The 21,167-nt window shown below is 44.5% G+C and overlaps 1 protein-coding gene across 2 annotated transcripts; it reads left to right on the forward strand.

Annotated features, from left to right (window-relative positions):
- Positions 1-361: 361 nt before the first annotated feature.
- On the forward strand, positions 362-15,303 carry TMEM178A (transmembrane protein 178A). Of its 2 annotated transcripts, none has more exons than XM_014538437.1 (3): positions 362-3,118; positions 4,733-4,870; positions 14,167-15,303. In XM_014538437.1, the coding sequence occupies exons 1-3, from the start codon at positions 2,968-2,970 to the stop codon at positions 14,406-14,408; spliced, it is 531 nt and encodes a 176-aa protein (XP_014393923.1). In that variant the 5' UTR covers positions 362-2,967; the 3' UTR covers positions 14,409-15,303. The 2 variants fall into 2 exon arrangements, with proteins under 2 accessions (XP_014393923.1, XP_014393924.1); XM_014538438.1 differs by having other exon boundaries at positions 3,019-3,118; positions 4,728-4,870.
- The last annotated feature ends 5,864 nt before the right edge of the window (positions 15,304-21,167 follow it).

Below are 21,167 nucleotides of genomic sequence, written 5' to 3' on the forward strand. Positions count from 1 at the left end.
ACTTGTAGTAGCCAATTTAAAGAAACATGGGAAGTTAATGATACTGGACAAGGCGGGTGGATATTGTAGAGCCTAACGGTGCTCCCGCTGCACATAGCAGACGAGTGACGGAGGCTCCAGGGGCCCCGAGTCTGCACACAGTAGGTTTATGAAGCAGAGGCACTGCAGGGTGGTCAGAGGGTGGGGAGAACAGTGGCAAGGAGGCCAGTTAGCCAACTTCCAGGAATGAGGATGGAGAGGAAACAGGAGAGGGAGGCATTGGTTGGGCCATTGTTCAGGCGGTGATTGCATGTGTCTGCTTGGGTTCATCTGTGATGCCCATTTCAGGCACAGACGCCTAGTGTGTGGCAATGGTTCTGTACAGTGAACATGGGCAGGTCCCAAGAGCTAACTCCTGATTGAAAGCTGACACTTATTTGACGGTGGACCATACCCTATATACTAAGTCCTTGCATCACCTCTTTCATTCCTCACAATAACCCTGTAAAGTGTCTGCCATTATTCCCGCTCTTTTACAGATGAGGGGACTGAGGCTCCGAGAGGTTAAATGTGCCCAAAGCCACACGGGTGGGACTCAAACCCAAGTGTGTCTGACTGCAAGGCCTTTCGCTAGCACACATACCGCCTCCTTCTTGATGGGCACCAACGACATTTTACGGCATGTCCCGTTTCTCACATTGCTCCCTCACTTAACCTAGAATATGGGTTCCTATGACTAAGCTTGGAATTGGATTCATATCTCTAAGCACCAGAAACAACAGAAATTCTCCAGCCCATAAACCTCGTTCCTAACCCCTGTGCAGCCTATTAATAGATCTGATTCTATGGTTAATATCGTCATTAAAGTGGCTCTCTTTGGCCCTTTAAGAAGCTCATTAATCACTAAATATAGACCACAACTCGTTCTTTTCCACCCTCCGCATGTTGCTTCCCCCCATTGTGTGATGCCATCTGGTGCTATGAGATCATGCTTTTTGTGTTCCTTTTCAGAGAGCCAGATTCATTGCTCTCTACACCCGGCAAGCCAGTTAATTCCAACTGCACGCATGGCTTTGAAAAAATTTGAATCTAATGCCTCCTTGTGGATTTTCACAGTATCGCTCTTGACCGTAACATCACATGGAACTTCTGTCTTTACCACCATCCATGTACACGTGTACGCTCGTCTTTTTATCAAAAGGACCTAATTTGTCTTTGGTAAGGCATCAAGAAACTACAGGTCTTTTCCTGTGTGATTGGTGTCAAGCTTCATGCGTCAGTTGTGCCTGTGTGCTGGAGGAGGCCAGACCTTAATCATACGCTTTCCTCTTGTAATCTGTTAGACTTTCGGCTATGACAGTGGAACAAGCTTTTCAGAACAAGGAACTAGAACAGCGAATGGCAGGCCTCTGACGCTGCTGATCTGTCCTTCACTCCCACTTTCTCTTCTAATTCTGCCCGAAGTCTCTAATCGTCTCCAAGGGAGGGGAGCATCGGGGCTGTAGAACATTTTCTTGCAAACTCTGCTGAGGAGCCGTGGGCTCACCACCAGACTCCCAGTCTTCGGGGTCTTGGAGGCCTGCTTGTTACTTCTGTCCAGGGCAGACCTTGCCACTCTCCCCACCTCCTTTCTCTTCTCACTTCAGGGGATCCTGGCAGTTTAAATTTAGCCTGGGGGCCTGGTGGGGAAGGAACGGGAATGGTAACGTGGTGATATGTGCGCTGCTTACCTCATTCCTGGCACCGGCTGGACTCCCCTGGGGGAGAGGGGGAGGCGGGCTGGGCAGGCTGCTCCCTTCGTTTCTGCTACTCTCCCTGCCCACTGGGATCGTGCCTGTTCCCAGCAAGCGTCAGAGGAGAAGATGGGCCCTGAGGATATTTGCAATGGTGTAAAAGGGACCCACTCATTTCCTTCCCTAGCACAGGAGTTGTTCCAGAACCAGCCCCGCTGAGTCTAGAACAATTTCTCCCCAGTCCACACCCCATCGCCAGCATTAAGTATTATACTTACTGAAATTCCACTGATTATTTTGCATTTATAAGGATTTAAAAAAAACAACAACAGCTGCCAGGATTAAAGGATGAACATTCATTCACATCTCTTTTAAGGTTAATCTAATTGGATTGCATTTATCCCAACGACTGATCTAGATGATTTACAATGGAAGAAGGAAGTCCTGTTATGTTTTAATTTGAAGGGAGGGTAGATACTTTTATAGGATTCATAAGACTTCAGGGGGGAAAATAGGCCCATATTATTTTATGCAGTAAAAGTATGGGTTGGAAGGGAGGATAGTAGAAGGTACTAGATAAAGTAATGGGTACGCTTGCCCATTTCAAAATATTGTGCCTCAGGCAGGGAATTTTTCAATATCACCCTTTCTCCCAGGACCCAGAGCTCAGGTCAGTGAAATTCATGTGTAGGAATTACATCAGGTGGCCTGGGGTTAAATAGGCACTTGTGGTTGCCTGGAGACCTAATCACCACCTCAACTGCCTCACAGAAGGTTGTCTTTATGGAAAAATGTCTTCTGGTTTCCAAAAAACACACTTCCTAATGAACTCTTCGATGCAACCCATTTGAGAGTCAGAGGTTGGACCAGATTCAGACCTATGCAGTTTATCTGTGTTAACTTACTATTTCAAGCTGATTGCTCCCAACCATCTGTATACTTTTAGGCCATTTCCCCTGGAGGAGTTTTGCATTTAGTCAACACAAACTCAGTGTTGAAATGCAATAAACGGAGTTTAGATCTTTATCCAATTGAATACATTCAAAAGTGAAACGTGGATTTTTTTTAAAGGTAGCACACTGTAAAAAAAAAAATAAAAAGAAACACGATTTTAAAAAATTATTTCATGTTTTAGGTTTTTACTGCTCTGACTGGCCTCTATTAGTGAAAATAATCAAGACATTCCTATGCCCTCCCCCATCCCACTCAGTTTGAAGACGTTATTCGGCCTCGGGCCTCCAGAACTCTATTATAGATGCAACTAGTAAATCACATCTCTTGTTTGCCTCAAGGTATTGCGCAGCGGTGCACGGCGATCAAGTACCACTTTTCTCAGCCAATCCGCTTACGAAACATTCCTTTCAATTTAACGAAGACAATACAGCAAGATGAATGGCATCTGCTTCGTGAGTATTTCTGGGAAAGGGCCAGCGAGAAAATGGTGTCTTTCTGAACAACAAGTATTCGTAGGTTTGGACTGAAAGATGCTGTGTGGATCCTACATGGGCCTCGGGGCCCAACTCGACTTAGTCAGAGACTCAGGGAGTCATTTCACTGTGCCGTGGTCACAACTCGTTGACACATCCAATGTGTGAAAACCAGGCATAAGGCTTCGTAAGACAGTGCGGCATGCTTGGTGCCCGGGTGGCTTCCTGAGTCCTTTCTTTCCTGAGTCGTCAGGTATAAGGACCTGCAGGTAGAAGGCCACTTGTCTTGGTAAACCAAGGAGGTTACACCTCAGGTCCTATTTTTGTTTTGCTTATACGCTGTGCATTGTAGCTACTGTGTCTATCTTAGACCTTGGTGTTTGTGCTGCACCATTTTTATGAGCGTATGTCATCATCTTGCAGAGGGTGTCTGTTACCTCTACATTTAAATGGCAGATGCTGCCCTTTTCACTGTTAGGGAAATGTGGAACTCTAGAAAGGATCATGCAGTGTGATGCTTCAGAGAGCTGATGTTTACTTGAAAACTGTTGATTTATGCTGCCTGGTGATAGATAACCTGGGAAAGCAAAAACCAAGGCATCTAACAGTGGGGTGTGCCCCTCATCCGGGCTCCATGTGTGCACAGGTGTGCACAGACCTGTTGCCTGCCCCCAAGGGCTGCAGACCTATCTTTGGGACCTATTGTTTTAAGAAGCTAACAATTTTAAAAATTGGCTTTGTTTAAAAAAAAAAAAAGCAGAGGGAAGGAAGGAAGAAAACAGAAAGAAGCAAAGCTAGCAGGACAATCCGAGTGCTGCTTTAGGGTAGCAACCAGAGTGGAAAGGGATCCAGGTACATGTAGACAGTCCGTCCCTTGGTTTTGCCCAGAAGGTGGGGGAGGGGCTGTGTTCCTGGCCCAGTGATCACAATTGTGTTTTTGTGAGAGACCAAACCTGACAGTTGTGGATACAGTGGGAATAGTTCCTCCTTAACCTGGGGCAGTGGGTGCTTGGGTTGCAGGGCCTGTGTTTAAGGGGGGAGGGTGGCTATGAGCAGATGTCTCCTATGTGCACTTTGGGCCCTATTTCAGTCACCACAATGGCCTTCCCTTTCTCCAGTCCTTTTTGAAAACAGGCAGGAATCGATATAAATGAAAAAGAAAATAGCTGGCATCCGTGGTGCTCGGGTGAAACCGTATTTCACTGTAACTCGCTTTTTAGGCTCTTTCTCCAAAGTCAGATTAATCACAGCCATGGCCATGGTGGTAACCTGCATTCCTGTCGCGCTTGTAAAGATAATGAAGATATTTTGCACACCTGCCTTGCTCTCAGTGTACTAAGTGACTTGCTATCTGTTATCCAAGTTGACGCTGGCGCTGTCCTCTGGCCCGTTCTCTACTTGGTATGGACTTCTCCACAGACTTGCAGATGGTGCTACACCCCATCTGTCCTCTTATGAAATGGGAAGTAGGCCCTAAGCCTGTCTGTGCAACTTATTAATTTTCATAACATATACAAAGCTCTTCTTTCTCTAATTTTCAAGGACTCTCCTTCTGCTTATTATGTTGGATGTCTGTTTGTGTTTCGAGATTAGATTTGAGAAGAATCACGGCCGGCTTCCTGGGCATGGCCGTGGCCGTCCTGCTCTGCGGCTGCATCGTGGCCACGGTCAGTTTCTTCTGGGAGGAGAGCCTGACCCAGCACGTGGCCGGCCTCCTGTTCCTCATGACAGGTACGTGAGCCCCTCACACAAATCCTTCATTGATTTCATCCCACGCATGGTTTTTGAGGACTCACTATGTACCACACACTGCTCTAGGTACTAGAGCACACAATGAGCTAGGGAGACAAAATCCTTCTCCATTTTTGTTGTGGGGAGACAGAAACTATTTGTGAGAGTGATAAAAGCTAGGAGGAAAGTAAACAGGGTGGAAGAGGGGAACCCGGAAGGCCTTGCCGAGGCAGTGATTTCTGAGCTGAATTGCGAGGAGCACCCTTGGTCGGGAGGGTGCTGCCGCTGAGGAGAGCGGGGAGGGCGGGTGTATTTTGTGCTACAGAAAGCAGACTGGTGTGGCTGGGGGAGGGAAAGAGAGGGGAGGATCACATGAAAAGCAGGCGGATGCTTGGAATTTAAGTTATCGGTGATGGAAGACACCAGAAGGTTTTAAGCAGAGGAGTGACTTGATCTTAAAGCAGGAGATTGGAAGCAGGTGGGATGGAGGGTATCAAATGACTATGGCCTTTTTGATAAGCAGGGGAAGGACATTTTTGTCTAAAAAGGAGTCAGGATCTAAGTGATGGCGAACACTGAGTGCAGGGAAGAAATCTTTCCTTCTGTTTCTTATCCTATATAATAAAGAGCTAATATGCTAATTAGACCGAACAGCAGAACAACCATCCCGACGACTGTCTGGACGCTGTTCCGGACGAAGCTGGGACTGCGAGGGCCGAGGCAGCCAGGGCTGGGAGGACCAAGCCCCTTGCACAAATTTCATGCACCGGGCCTCTAGTTATAGAATAAGTGGGCTAGGACAGCAAAGAATCACAAAAAAATTAGTGTATGCATGATTCGTGAATGCCAAATTAACAGTTTCAAAAAGGATGCTCAGTATTAGAACCAGTATTACTCTAGATAAGTGGCCATCTATAATAATAAAAGCATAATATGCAAATCGACTGAACAGCCAAACAGTGGAACGACCATCCGGATGTCCTTCCAGATGACCTTCTATACAAAGCTGGGGCTGCAGCCACAGGATTGAGGCAGCCGCTGAGGCTGTGAGGGAGGGATCGAGGCAGCCACCCCTACTGCAAAGGCCACTCTTACACGAATTTCGTGCATCGGGCCTCTAGTTTCAAATAAGCTTATTTCTATTAACCTGGAGTTCTGTTACTCAAGTGACCACAACTGTGTTTTCTAGCACTTCTCAGGGTAGTGGTCACCCACCCAAGCCTTGTTAACTGGAGGCGGCAGTGCCCATCTGTGGCTGGCACTGGTTTCTGTCTGTCTGTTTTCCAGGGCTGACAGGTAGGTGGCGCTTTGCTTTCTGGTGTGCTCCACCAATCAGCCTAGGAACCTCCCACCTACCCCTTTTCCCACCCTGTCAGTAATGGGGGTCATCATTCAACATCCTGACAGAGCATTCAGAAGTCACGTGGACCCTGAGTAGTTGTGAGCAGAAGACCAACTTAGGTTTTCCCGATTTTGTTGAATACACAGCAGAGCACAGGAGGCTAAAATTCTAGTTCCTGCGGTTTTGAAGGAGGATTTGAACCCTCAAGACTAGTCATCAGGTGCCTGCCTGAGGGATTCATTTAAAATCCAAACTATAGAATTAGTGGGCCAGGACAGCAAAGATTCAGAGGCCCGTGCTGCCCAGAGAATTCCTTTATGCCTCTGCTGGGGCTCACTGGTTGTAAAAAATCTTCCCCATTTTCTTCCTTCCCTTTATTAGTTGAGCCCCCATTTTCCTGACTCTAGTCCCCATATACATGAAATAAATGCAAATTACCTCCCCCCTCCCCCCAACCCTGGGAAGGCCCACATCACATACCCTGGTCAGGAAAATGAGAGATGCCTGAGTAGTCGTCCAGGTATACCTCGTTTTATTGTCTGTCACTTTATTGTACTTCATGGATGTTGCTTTTCTCATAAATTGAAGGCAAGACCCTCCACTAGCAAAGATGATTCACTTTATTGTGGCACTCACTTCATTGTGATGCTCACTTCATTGCGGTGGTCTGGAACTAACCCGCAATAACTGAGAGGTATGCCTGCAGTTTTTAAAGGACACTTTGAATATGGGTGATACATGAATAATTTAGCATATAAAACAACTATTAGCAATAAGATAAATCACAGGGACATAAAAGCCAGGCCTAGTGGATTTTCCTTGGGAGACTGAGGGGCTGGTTTGGTATTACATGAAAGAAAGGTAGGAGTTCAGTATTGGGTTGACTCAGAGGAGAGCTAGGAGCCAAGTTTCCTGAGCCGGCTCCCCCTGTCCCTGCTCCGCTCTTATTTCTGATCCACATGTGGACTGTAACTTGGGGCCAGACTAGCTCAGGGAATCCTCCGGCTTTGTTATGGAAAGCCCCTGTGCAATTGTTAAATAAAAACAAAACAACAGCCACAATAATAAAAAGCCATAACAACCAAAACAACAACAACAAACGTAGAAACTTGAAGTTTGATTGCCATTCCTGAAGGACAAAGAGACACAACACAACACTGTTTTCCTTCTTGTGCTTTGGGTTGCCCAAACAACATTTTTTGGAATAAAGGGAAAATTCACTTATAGATCCCATCCCCTCAAAAATTAGATTGTTTAATTATTTTTCTTGCTCATGAGTTTGCCTCATTAGAGAGAGGGAGGGAGGGGGAGAGAGAGAGAGAGAGAGAGAGAGAGACATTTGTGACCATCATCACATGGAAAGTATTTAGTCCTCTGGGCTACCACTTAACATCATACCCTCACCATTCCCCATGTCACTCCATTGTCGTCTACTCAGTGTTTAATAGCTGCATGTTCTTCCATGGAGTGGCTATGCTGTATTGTAGTCATCTGTTTCTTTACTGTGGGATTCATGGAGGTTTGTTTTATTTTTCTACTACAAATGCCTCTTTGTTATCTTTGTAAACACCCAGATAACTATGTGAATCCACTGCAGAAGATATATTAGTCACAGCAGGACAGGAGAGTCCTAAGGGTTAAAAGAAAAAATTGATTTTAATTAAGCAGAAGTGTCTTCAGCAGCCCTTGTCAGAATCACCCCCACAGATTTTTGATGCTAAACTTAGCCCCTTCTAATGTGCTGGCGTCTTCATTTTCCACCTGAACTTATTAGCCAAGCCTTCAATGAGGAACATCAGCGATGTGACAGTTTGAGATCTTTCTCCTTCTGCCTATTGCATACAGACAGGCCTTGATTCCCCACGAGTGGAACAGCAGTGCTGCCGGCTGTCAGTGCTCCCCGGGGAGCCAGTTCTCCCCCTTCCTCTTTCCTGGGGCCTCTCCGGGGGCACTGCAGAAGGACCAGGGCCAGGCCTCACTCTCCCAAGGACTTCAAATGTAGCCCTTTGACTTCATGTTCTGTGAGGCGACACACTCGGTCACAGAGGCATCGAGGACGGAGGGAATAAGACACTCGCCTTCCAGCTGTGAACCGATGCCCATCATTAGAACACACTGCTTCCAGGGCGCTGGGAAGCAATATTTCCCTCAACATTAAAGGATGCCTTCCATTCTGTAGCCATAGTCACATTATTATGAGGATAAGTTGTTATAAATATTTTAAAGGCTTCTTTTGTTCAATGCAAACATTTCTTAATTTTTCAATTACAGTTATATTCCAGATTATTTTGTATTGGCTTCAGGTGTACGATATAGTGTTTAGACAGTCATATGCTTTACAAAGTGTTTCCCCCAATACGTCCAGTATCCACCTGGCACCATACATAGTTATTACAATATTAGTGACTATAGTTCCTCTGTTGTACTTTATATCCCCAAGACTATTTTGTAACTACCAGTTTGTACTTCTTAATACCTTCACCTTTTTCACCCATTTCCCAACCCTCCTCCCTTTTGGCAACATCAGGCTGTTCTCTGTATCTATGAGTGTTTCCATTTCAATGCCAACATTTTTAAATACAATTTTTAAAAAATACGTTTTTATTGATTTTTAGAAAGAGAGGAAGGGAGAGGGATAGAGAGAAACATCATCGATAGGGTGCCTCCTGCACACCCCCTACTGGGGATCAAGCCCCAAATCCCCTCATGTGTCCTGACCGGGAATCACCAGTGACCTCTTGGTTCATGGGTTGATGCTCAACCAATGAGCAACACTGGCCAGGCTCAATACAATTTTTGTGTCTTGTTGTTGGGTCCTTATTATCTTCTAATGTACTGGTCCTCCCTTGATGGGAGTTTCATTGCCCCACTGGGTCCATTTTATGCCCTGAGTGGCCACAGTGACAGCAAATAAAGGGGAGACAGAGCCCAGGCTGCCCCAGCAAAGCTCAGGAACAATTAAAACCCCAATTAGGCTACTCATTGCTTTGCTTCAATGTATTCAAATAATAATAATAATAATAATGATTTTAAAAGACTAATTCATTCAAATAAAAAAAAAGACTTGACCACAGTGGCTGTATTGAATTATCTAGGTTATCCATTGATTATAACTTAAAACTATAAGTTTTCAATGCCTTATCTGAAACCCTTGGGGCCAGGTAGTTTCTGGAATTCCGGATGTTAAAGTCTCCCTTTAGAAAGGTAACATGGTGCATATGTTATCTAACACCTTCAGCAAGGTCTGTAATCAAATACATTAACATGTCTGCAGCAAAACATATCCTGAGCTGGATCGATGTGGACTATAAATAGCCTTATGTCCCATCAGGTCAGGCTTTGCCTTTAAATGAGATTGCTGCAATCTTTCAGGAAAAGAGTGGGTGTTTGGGGGATTTAATAGTTGCAGATTGTGGATTTTTTATTTACTTTTGTGGGTTTTTTTGTAAAGTTTTGTCTCTATTACTTCTGCCCAGTTATTCAATCTGTGTGAAAAGTAGCATGAGGCATTTTTTTTTTTCGAAATTGCAAAGAGACCAGGATGATGCGCAGGTCATTCTTTGAAGAAAGGGTGGGGAGGAGGACAGGGGAGTCAATGTTTATGCCTCTGGGCATTGCAGTTATGTTATTTATCAAGCAGGCTAACCAGGGTGAAGTAACTTCTACTTCTTTCAGCCTTTTAAGCACATCAAAGGAGGATGGTCCAAAGAATGGGCCCAGTTACCCTAATTACATCTTACCAGCTGGCCACAGGCACCCTGAAAATTTTAGGGAAGGAAATTAGGTTGATGATCTGGGATGGCCGCATAAATTTTCTCTGTCTCGACCCGAAAATATCCCTTCCAGCCCTATAATTTTGTGATATCATGGTATTTTCTAATTAAGAATATTGGCAGAAACGCTTTTAATATTTTATAAGAAAAGTGGCTGCATGCAGGGCTTTTCAGAACCAGTAATTATTCACCCTTTTGAAGATGCTCTCGGCAATAGCCAGGACTGAGCTTGGGACTCTCTCCCTGGGCGCCACCAGCTGGGCTGAACGGTATCCGTGGTAGCCACAGGTCACTCCCAGCTGGTCAGGGGAGAAGGAAAAGGGAAGGGCAAACCTACGTGAAGAATGGAGGAGAGGCAACTTCTCTCCTCATGGATTTTAGGAAGGACCATTAGATTTGGAACTTTTGAATACAGAGATGGTCCTTATCTTCTCATGCCCCTGTCCCACTAACTAGATTGCTACTGACAAAAAGGCAGCATTATTTAAAACTAGAGCCCGATGCACGAAATTCATGCAAGGGGCTCAGCCCTCGCAGCCCCAGCTTCGTCCAGAAGGTCATCCGGAAGGATGTCTGGAAGGTCGTTCGGCTGTCCGTTCTAATTAGCATATTAGGCTTTTATTATTATAGATATGGAACCAAAATGGAATTCCACAGTATAAAAACTGACCTAGGACTAACAATCCAGGTACAACAAAGTTGTTTTCATCATTTAAACAACACTTTTTCTTGGTGTCTTTTAAGTTAGATGGTTTTATTTTTACTTTTTAAAATACCTAGAATGGGTCAGGCCTCTTTTTACAAAAGCTTTGGAAACGTTGGAAACAATGCTTTGTCTAGTCTCAGTACCTTTCCTTGTAATATTCAGAAACAGTCCTGCCCATCCCACAAATGATATATTTGGGGACTTCTTAGAGATGTGAGCCTCTAAAAAGGAGGAACTCTTAGATACACTCTTTTGTTAATCTTGGCTTTCTTCTCACTCAAAACAACTTCAAGGACACCTTGGAAAGATAAAAAAAAAAAGTCACTAAAGACCAGCCTGTGGGGGCATTTGTGGGAAGGAACAACTTCAAGGACACCTTGGAAAGATTAAAAAATGTCACTAAAGACCAGCCTGTGGGGGCATTTGTGGGAAGGGGAAGGGCAGACGGAGGCATATTTGTGGGCTCATGGTAACCCTTTCTACCACTGTCAGCTGAGTGAGTAAAGTCCTCAGAAAATAAAGCAGGTTTTCATCAAGGTTTGAGGAGTGCTCTATTCCACAAAGAACTTAAATGGAACAGAAATGCATATAACATTTTATGATAAAATAAATACAACTAAGTCATAAAAATAAGATGAGCAATCAGGTTTGCAAGGCATGATGGATCCAAGGGTGAGCTTAGTAGCAAAAAAGCATGCCATAAAGTCCCCAACTTTGGCTTGTGGTGGGCCCCTGATTTAGTTTTAGGGAGTGTCAGCTTTCTGGCAACTCAGTCCAAGAATTTATTAGTGACACATTCACCGTGTCCATGAAGTAAGCACAAACCAAGTGCCAGGGAGAGCACAGCCACTCCTGACACTGAGGGCAGAGAAAACCAGCCTCCGTTAAATCTGCAGGTTAGATGGTTTCTGATCATCCCTTTCTGTTCAGTGTGAACTGGAGGTGTTAATGCTAAACTTCATTTCACCAAACACAATTTTATGGAGTTGGCAGGGGAGAGGCGCTAAAAAAATCAACCTTTAGTGCAAAATCAAAGGGAGTAAATACAGAAAGAAAAATCCATGACAATCTATTTTTTATGTAGGTGCATATTACCAGATACTAGATTCGCTAGGACGTTTTGGGAACTGCGCCACATTTTGGAATAACTGAATTACAGAAATTTGACACTGTAAGGGACTTCAGTAACCAGCTCCCTTCCCCTAACCCCTCCTTTTTTTCCTAGATGAAGAAACGAAGGCTCAGCCAGGCTAGGTAATTTCAAGGTTGCACAGTGATTAGCAGCAGGTTTGGGGACCAGAAAATGCATTTCCTGCATCTCAGCCTATTGCATTTGGACATCAAAGGATGCTTAAAAGTCTAAGTTTGGACTCGAGCTTTCAGAGGTCATTAAAACCATGTTACTTGTAAAAAAGACTTTAAAAATCCTCATGCAAGGATATATATTTTTTATTGATTTTTTGTGTGTGTGTGTGAGAGGAAGGGAGAGAGAGAGAGAGAGAGAGAGAGAGAGAGAGAGAGAGAGAGATGTGAGAGAGACATCCATTGGTTGCCTCCCTTATGAGCCCTGACCAGGGATCAAACCTACAACCTAGGTATGTGCCCTGAACAGTCACCTGAGCCACCCAGCCAGGGCAAAAAGCTTTGTTGTAAGCATTCAGCTGGGTGCAGACAGTTAAATGTAGAATGGAGTTGCTTTTCCTGCGAACAGGTCATTTTTCTATTATTATCTTGTACCTGTTGAAGATGAGATTTTTTCTAACTGCCTTATTGTTCTATTCCCAGAATTGGTTAGAAGGACCTTGTTATATATAAACACTGTCTTTGTGTTGGTGCCAGGGAGAACATTCTTGTAGATGTAAGAGCATTTGCTCTTCACAAGATTTGAAAAGAGCAGAGGAGTGTTCTTTTTTGCCTGGTTCATTCCTTTATGAAAGAATTATTTCTATGATGATCTTTCTTTGGAGAACTCAAAGTGACATGTTTGCCTTTATATTCCGGAGCAAGGACTCGGAAGACAAGATTTTATCCTTTGTAGAAAAGCAATCACTTTAGAGTTTAAAAACAGAATTAGGCCAGGTAGAAAATATCAAATTATCTCAGATCACGCATCCTTTTAATTGAAAACATTTCTTTTCTAAATGAACATTTGGAAAAGGATTCAGGTGATGTGCTCTTACATGATTTGAGTGGAGGCAGAATTGCAGCACTTAAAAAAATTGCATTCAGGTGATCTTTATTTCTTCCCTATTGCTGCCGGCTCTGGGTTTATTTTTCTGGTAGTGTTTCTGATCCCCAAAGCTCTGTTTAAAAGGGGGCGTTATCTTATTCCCAAATCTGTGTCTCTGTTTCCTATGGAGAGGCTGCATAGATCCCTAAAGTCACCAAAACAATTTCCCAGCAAATAGGTGTGACCTCCACTGTACACAGGATAAACCAAAGAATGAAGGAGAGCCGCGTAAGACTTGGACTAAGGTGGCATTCCCATAGGTCAGAGGGGACCAGATTTGGTTTTTATTGCCCATCTTCAGCTCAGCAACAGTCTCATTCTGATCCGCTGCCCACCCAAAGGAGCATCCTTGGGGGTCCATTGTGGTGAATAGGAGCATCCCTTGATCACAGGCTCCTAAAAAGCCTGTGTTTGGGGGATTTTTATCAGAGTCCCGATTTTAGTGGAAGGACAGTGATACATGTGTTGGTATAAAAAAGTAAAATTTCAAGTCTGTCCATTTATATCACCCAAATCGCCTATATTCGGAATGGTTGAAGTATATGACTTGCTTACTCAGCTATTTTTACATCATTTCCAATTTCCTGGATTTAATTATATTGTTTAAAAGTTTTTATTCATTCATTAAAAAAAAAAACACCAAAAAAAAAAATCCCCACATGATCTGTTGAGGCCCCAGTATGTGCCAGGCTCTGTAACTTAAGAAATGATTTCGCACTTGTAAAAATTAATTTAAAATCTTATTTACAGTCAACATGACAAGCACTAATGCTGGTGGTAATTCAAAGAGAAAGCAGGCTTGTAGGATGATTGCAACTATATAAAAATGTGGCAAACCTAGATATGGAACAAGGGAAATGAAAACGTTTACATTAGGTTTGAGTGGTTATAGAAGAGTTTTAAAAATAATTACAATTTTTATTAACTTTTAAAGGAAACAAATATAAATTTAAATATACATACCATTCAAGCAAGGTAATTCTGAATAATTCAAATTATTAGAATTCTCCCCTGTGTTCTTCATTCCTGTATCTCCCATGCCTAGCCTACAGTCTGGCACATAAAGGTTTTGCCAATCTTTGTTGAATGAAGTAATTCAAGTCAAAAAAATTATAGATCCTTTCTTAATTTGGAGTGATCGCCTCATCGGTTGGTCTGATTTTCACAAAGGCCAGTCTGGCATTTGCCTTGCATGTAGCCGGCAACACTGTAACTGATCCTTCGTTCTCTTTGTATTATTTATAGGAATATTTTGCACCATTTCCCTCTGCACTTACGCTGCCAGCATCTCCTATGACTTGCAGCGCCTCCCGAAGCTCATTTACAGCCTGCCCGATGATGTGGAACACGGCTACAGCTGGTCTATCTTTTGCGCCTGGTGCAGTTTAGGCTTCATTGTGGCAGCTGGAGGTCTCTGCATCGCTTACCCATTTATTAGCCGGACCAAGATTGCACAGCTAAAGTCTGGCAGGGACTCCACGGTATGACTGTCCACACTCAAGTTCACTGCTCGGTGGCCCGTCCACAGTGCAGACGACTCCTGAGGGGAACGGAGTGGAGTTCGCATCAGGATCCCAAGCACAAAGCCGTCTTTTACATTCCAACCTGTTGCCTGCCAGCCGTTTCTGGATGACCGATATAAAGTCATGCAAAACCTCCCTACCTTCCTAAGGACAAGACTACTGTGGGTTCAAGTGCTTTAATGACTACGTATGCTTTGACTGTGAGGAATAGGGAGCCAGTGCCATGGAACACTTCTAGGTTTTAGACAAAGAGGAGGTGGCAGTGGGAGAATGTGTCTGATTGCCACTTATTGCAGAAAGTTTGTATATAACAATTACCTGAGAGTCATTTCTATTTGCAAAGGGATTCGTAACAAAGCAAGTATCATTTCCTTGTCCTCGGACCATGCTTGTTAAATTTTCATACAGCATCTTCAGAACTTGTCCTGATGGTGTCTCGTTGTGTCAGCACCAAATGTCTGTGGATGTTCCTTGTCACAGGAGGATTCTTCTTCTGTTGCCTTATTTATTTTTTAATTGAAGTCTCTTCTCCGTCTTTGTACTGGAATCAAATCCATAAGGAAAACAGATCAGCTGTGTAAGAGCTATTCCGTGACACTATGCAGTATTGTTTGAAGTCCTATCTGTTGTCCACCCGCGGTCTCTTTCCGTGAACTGATTTCTGCATTAAATGGCTGCCCCCTTGTTAATGTGGGCGTGTTTTCCAGTCTTTCAGCCGTGCAGCACGCTTCCCAGCCGTACAGACAGATGCGAACCTTGTTTTAATAAGACTGTCACTAAGCCTTTCTAATCGCTCCATTTCCGTTAGGTTGGCCATTGTGATTTATCTTTTGTATGTAGCAACCACGCACTTGTTATGGAAAAAAGATGTCATTAAAAATATTTTTTAAATATATTTTTTATTGAGTTCAGAGAGGAAGGGAGAGGGAGAGGGGGGTAGAAACATCAATGATGAGAATCATCGATTGTCTGCCTCCTGCAAGCCCCCTACTGGGGATGGAGCCCAAAACCTGGGCATGTGCCCTGACCAGGAATTGAACTGTGATTTCCTGGCTCATAGGTCGACACTCAACCCATTGAGTCACACCAGCTGGGCTGAAATTTTTTTTTTAAACCTTACCATAGTATTTTAAATCATGCCCCCCCCCCCCCCCCCCCCCCCCCCCCCTCCCTTTACTCTCTCTCTCCCTCTCTCTTCCTTTACCATCTGCCTGGTATTTGGCCAGTATTGAGGATACAAGGTCTCTGCCTTTCTCCCTGGACCACCTAGGCTATTAGATTTCAACCTTGGCCGCTCATCAGAGTCATCTATTCCTTCACCGGCACCTACTCTGGACCCCACCCCAGACCAATTGACTCAGAATGTCTGCAGCTGGGCTTGCGTATTATTGAAAAACATCGCAGATAATTCAGACGTGCAGGTGGGATTGAGAGCCACTGTTCTGTGCCAGTCGCTAACATTTATTTACCTCTTACGAAGTGCTAGTAACCGGGCTTTGTTTTCTCCAGGCGTACCTTCATGTAATCCTCTCCATCTCTAAGGTAGGTACTCTTATTCCATTTTCCTAGTAAGGACGCTGAGGATCAGACTCAGAACACGTGCTCCATTTTTTTCCTCAGTCCTCCCCCTACGTGTGGATGTAGGACAAACAGTTTAAATCCTTCCATTGTGTTTCCTTATCTTTAACTGGAAGGGTGGGCACTAGCTCACTTCTAAGCTTTTCCTCTTAACTCCCACATTATCTTCTATGCTATACACAATGGGTAATAAAAATGCTCTTTAAAATAGGAGAAAATGCCATATCCAGAAGTAAGACACTCTGAGTTTTGAATTTCAGAAAAGATACATGTTTTTCCTTTTTTTCCAAAACGGATTGGGTGCTCATAAAAGGCTAACTATGATCTACCCTCCTCCCCTGACAAATAAAGCCTGATTTTCGAGTGGCAGTGTTTGGAAGAGGTTAGATGACCCCAGAGACGGCACGCGCGCTCGCCGAGGCCTGTGGGTATGATCCCTGGCCATCTTGCAGGCCTGTTTAATAAACCCGTCCCTGGGTGAGATCAGAGATACACAGCACGGAGCAATTATTTTTATTTATGGCTTCTATGGGAAATTCTCAAAGCAGGAGAGCTGCTGCTTTGAAGCCTTCTTTACAGATCCCCATAGAAGATGTCGAGACTCTTGAACATTTATATTCCAACCACCGAGGCAGTGTCTGAGTGACTGACTTTTGAAGTGTCTGAGAAGCTTCCTAGGGGCTGGGGGTGAGGATGGAAGAAAGCCTCGGAGGGACATGAGGTTGAAGGGTTCACGCACCAGAAAGATTTGCCCAGAAGCGGGGAGAGTTCAGTTAGGATTCAAACGTGCGCTGGCAAGAACAGAGCCTCACCGCCTTCCAGCCAGAGCGAGCTCCGAGCAAGGAGCGGCGTGCCCACGGTTTCTGCCTTTCTATTCACTGTCAGGAAGTGTGATCAAATGTTGCCAAAGTCTAGCGTTTGGCCCCCCAGTCCTTGGCCTTCTCTTAGGGTTATTTTCTTAATTAGCTTTCGAATGATGACGATTGAAATGGCCGCTGCGGTCCTGCGTGGGGCAGAATAATTTATTGAGACGATTTGTTTTTCTCCTGTTCTCTCTGTCCCACCACTAGTTGCATGCCTGTAGCCAGACTGCGTTTCTTTGCCTAGCGGTTTTTTGGGGATTTTTGGGTGTGTGTGTGTTGTTGTTTTTTTTTTTTTTGCCAGATAGAAAGCAGAGGCAGCTGAGTTCATTGCAGTGAGGATACAGTGGGTCCGGGAGGGAGGCCAGGCCAGAGGACTGACTGTGGGCTAGCAGAGCTCAAGGGCATCCCAGAGACTGGAAAGAGAAAAGGGTGGCAACCCCGTGACTAGGTGGGCCTCATGCCCTGTGACCTGATGGTATCATCAGGTTAGATGCTAGGAGAACCTTTGACAAGTCAGAAAGGGGAAACTGAGACAGATGGTTAGACAAATGGGGCCAAACAAGTCAAACAATTGACAGCCAGTTAGTAAATCACAAGATCTTATCTTCCCTAAACCAAGAACACTTGAGAGCAAATAATTTGCACTTCTCCTCCCTAATCAGAGCGTAAATAGCTTAAATCACCCAGTCAGGGACATAGATAATCTTGACAAGTCAGAAAAGGGAAACTGAGACAGATGGTTAGACAAATGGGGCCAAACAAGTCAAACAATTGACAGCCAGTTAGTAAATCACAAGATCTTATCTTCCCTAAACCAAGAACACTTGAGAGCAAATAATTTGCACTTCTCCTCCCTAATCAGAGCGTAAATAGCTTAAATCACCCAGTCAGGGACATAGATAACAGAGACCTAATTAGTGCCATTCGTGGCAGCCAAACCCATGGACTGATAAAGACAGGGGAAAAATAATAAACAACAAAAAAATTAGAACCAAACAAATTCAAGATACAGGCAAAGCTGACCAGAAAATGACCCTGGTCCCTCTATGCACTCATTTTGGTACATCAACATATTATTTAAAAACACACCTGGAAAACTGATGAATAATCTGCTAAAACTCTGCCCTGAGACTCCCCCTAGGGTTCCTGACCAAAAAAGAAAGATAAAAGCCCTTAAAACAAAGGATGCCAGTGTGGGCTTTCTCTGGAGCATGCCCACACCTTTTCTTTCTCCTAAACTCTAAGGGTCCCCATGAGACTTGCAACCTGGGGAGCAATAGGCAGTGGTCGCTTGTCCCGGACTAACCCCCTGAACCTGTCTTCCAGGCCCTCTTCTCTGACGTTTCTAGAGAGCCAAAGCAGCCCCACCTAGGCTCTCTCGTGTTGCTTCTTCTATCTCAGGCCCTTCCTTTGTTTCCCGTCCCCCCCCCACCCCCACTTTAATAAAGGTACTCTCCAAATCACCTGGACTTGTGTTGTAAATCTTTCCTGCACACAGTCAAGAACCTACACATCACAGGCCAGCCCAAGGCATACCCGCTCCGGGCCTGGTCCCTTTCTGGGGACGTCAGGACCTCAGAGAGAATGGCTGTGTGGGGTGACCAGGGATGCTGGGCTTTTGGTACAAGGGCTCTCATGCCCCAACCATGAGCAGTGGGTTGGGAGGGACCAAGCCTTGGAATAAATGATTTCTCAGTGATAGCCAGTCTGACCCTCAGAAGGCCCAGCTGTGTGTGTCCTTAATAATTGAGGGCAAATTCCCCCAGTGCTGCAAGATAGAGCTTTGACTAGAAAGTGGGTTTACAGAACTCCTGGGACTGTAAACTAAGAATCATGTCCATCTGCCATATATAGACAACATTAACCAAAAAAAAAAAAAAAAAAAAAAAGGTTTTCTATAGGCCCACAGGCCCCTCCTTTTAACAATGTCGTTCTTGGTTTGTTTGCAATGTTAGAACCATTGCTACCTACTCTGAGGGAACCCTACGACCGCCTTCTTTGGAGCACATGGACCTTTGATAGTCCAGAGTCCAGGATGTGGGAAACCTACATAGAATGTCATTTCTCCATAAAAGTTACTGTATCTTTCAACAAGTATTTACTGAATGCCTACTGTGTGCCAGGCACTTGGGAAATATCCAAGAAGCAAAACAGACAAGGGTTCTTGCCCTAGTGAAGTTTATTCTAATATCAACTGCACTGAAGTACAAGTGAAAAATGAGATCTTTCAAGCCCTAAATGTTTCCATAAATCCAGTATTCAAGTAAATTGACATAGTGAAATGTTTCTTTTGAATGACATTTTTATTGGCTGTACATTTTATTTCATATATCCTCAGCAACATAAAAAGTACATGAACTTTTTTTTTTTTTACTCTTTTAAAGACTTCCCATTTGAAACTTAAACCTGAGAACGACAAAGGTATACTGCACAGGTAAGCCTCAGTTACCTGAGCTAAAGGTGAAGAGGAACATGGGATCCTGGAGGCTCAGGAGGCCACAAGGTAAAGATGAACAACCCAGTGGAGGCCAGTGCATGCGGATGCTAATGCTGCCTGACCACTGCCTCCAGGGCGTTGCTCAGGCTGTCTCCGCTGCTGGGGTGGCCCACCTCTCCTCTGCCTGGCTCATGCTGACTTTCCCTTGTGCCTCAGCTTCAGCACAACTTCAGCTTCAGCTCCTGGAAGCCTGCCTTAAACAGGCTACACTATATCCTAGTCACCTGTTCACCCCTAACTGGGTCAAAGTCCCTTGTAAGGTGGAAACTGTCTTGTTCAGATATTGTCTCCAGAGCTTAGCTCTGGAAATCAGTGGGTACTCAGACATCTTTGTGGAACAAGTACATGAATTCAGAGTCACAGAGCTCACTCCCTTAGCACCGATTTTAGGGAGCCCATAAAAAAATATACAGTAGTAAAATAGGCTAAATGGAATGAGAATATAGCTCGGTAAGCAAGTAAGCTTCGTTGGAATAATTAAAGGGGCTATTAACCCAAACTAACCCAGATATAACTTGAAATGTGTTATGAACTAAGCACGATGGAACATTTATTTGATGGCTCAAACAGCATTAAGTTAGTAACCCCAGTGTGGTTTTACACCTCAGTTGAAAAGCTTTCCCATTTATGTTCGGGTCTGTTTTAAATCTCTAATTGGAATTCTGAAAGGACTGCTTCAAAAATGACTGCCTTTAAATGCAAAAAGCTCTTCTGACCAAGAACTCATTTAAATGGAATTATTTGAATTTCTCCGGGCCCCTGTCCTTTGACCAGAAAGAGAGGAACTTCTCCTTGCTGCAGGGCAATCATCAATGCTCAAAGGTGTTCAGGGCACCCCATTGCATACCGGGAACATGGCTAGCCAATATACTTCCTCTCTATATACAACCTATATTTTGCCAGCCTTCAAAGCAAGATTTCTAATTGTTCTGGAAACTATTGGAATATGTCTTCTTGAAGCTTCTGAGAGGAAAACAAATTGCTTGGCTATAAAATAAGATAATTTTCTGTCTTTATTGCCTAATTTCCCCCCATTAGCATATAAGTTTTGTAAAATACTCCCTGCTATGTGTAAGGCCTTGGCTACTTGTGGGTTGACGCTCTCCTAGGGTCTCTCTACAGAAACTCAGAGGAGACTATGGGGCTGGAGTGGAGAGAGCAGGGGCAGTGGAACAGGTGAGGTTGCCAAGATAGGCCGAGCCTTGCTGACTACTGTAAGAAAACTGGGTTTTATTCTGGCAATGGAAAGCAGTGAAAGTGTTTAAAGAAGGACCATGATGTGATCTGATTTCCACTTTAAGAAAGTCAATGTTGCCTGACTGGTGTGGCTCAGTGGTTGAGAGTTGACCCATGAATCAGGAGGTCACAGTTTAATTTATGGTCAGGGCACATGCCTGCGTTGTGGGCCCTATTCCAAGTAGGGAACATGTAGTAGGCAGCTGATCTATGAATCTCTCTCATCATTGATGTTTCTCTCTCTCCCTTTCCTCTCTCTGAAATTAAAAAATCCTATATAATAAAAGGGTAATATACAAATCGACCGAACGGCAGAATGACCGATCGCTGTGATGCGCACTGACCACCAGGGGGCAGATGCTCAAAACAGGAGCTTCCCCCAGCCCACAGGCTCCAATTGCCAGATCGGAGCCTGCTGGTCAACCTCTCGGTCCCTTCCCCTGGCCGGCAGGCTCCAATCGCCCAATGGTGAATGGGGAACCGGGGGTGGGTGGCGGCAGACGCAGGCAGCGCCAGGCCAAAGCCCCTGCCCCGCCCGTTGCCCCACGC

Source organism: Myotis brandtii, unplaced genomic scaffold, assembly GCF_000412655.1.
Source record: "Myotis brandtii unplaced genomic scaffold, ASM41265v1 scaffold191, whole genome shotgun sequence".
NCBI classification, from domain to species: Eukaryota; Metazoa; Chordata; class Mammalia; order Chiroptera; family Vespertilionidae; genus Myotis; species Myotis brandtii.

What these genes read in the sequence shown, in the direction of transcription:
- TMEM178A (XM_014538437.1), top strand. Translation starts at nt 2,968, where the DNA reads ATGCAACTAGTAAATCACATCTCTTGTTTGCCTCAAGGTATTGCGCAG. An exon ending in AGATGAATGGCATCTGCTTC is followed by an intron (nt 3,119 to 4,732) that starts GTGAGTATTTCT and finishes TTTCGAGATTAG; the next exon opens with ATTTGAGAAGAATCACGGCC. An exon ending in CCTCCTGTTCCTCATGACAG is followed by an intron (nt 4,871 to 14,166) that starts GTACGTGAGCCC and finishes TATTATTTATAG; the next exon opens with GAATATTTTGCACCATTTCC.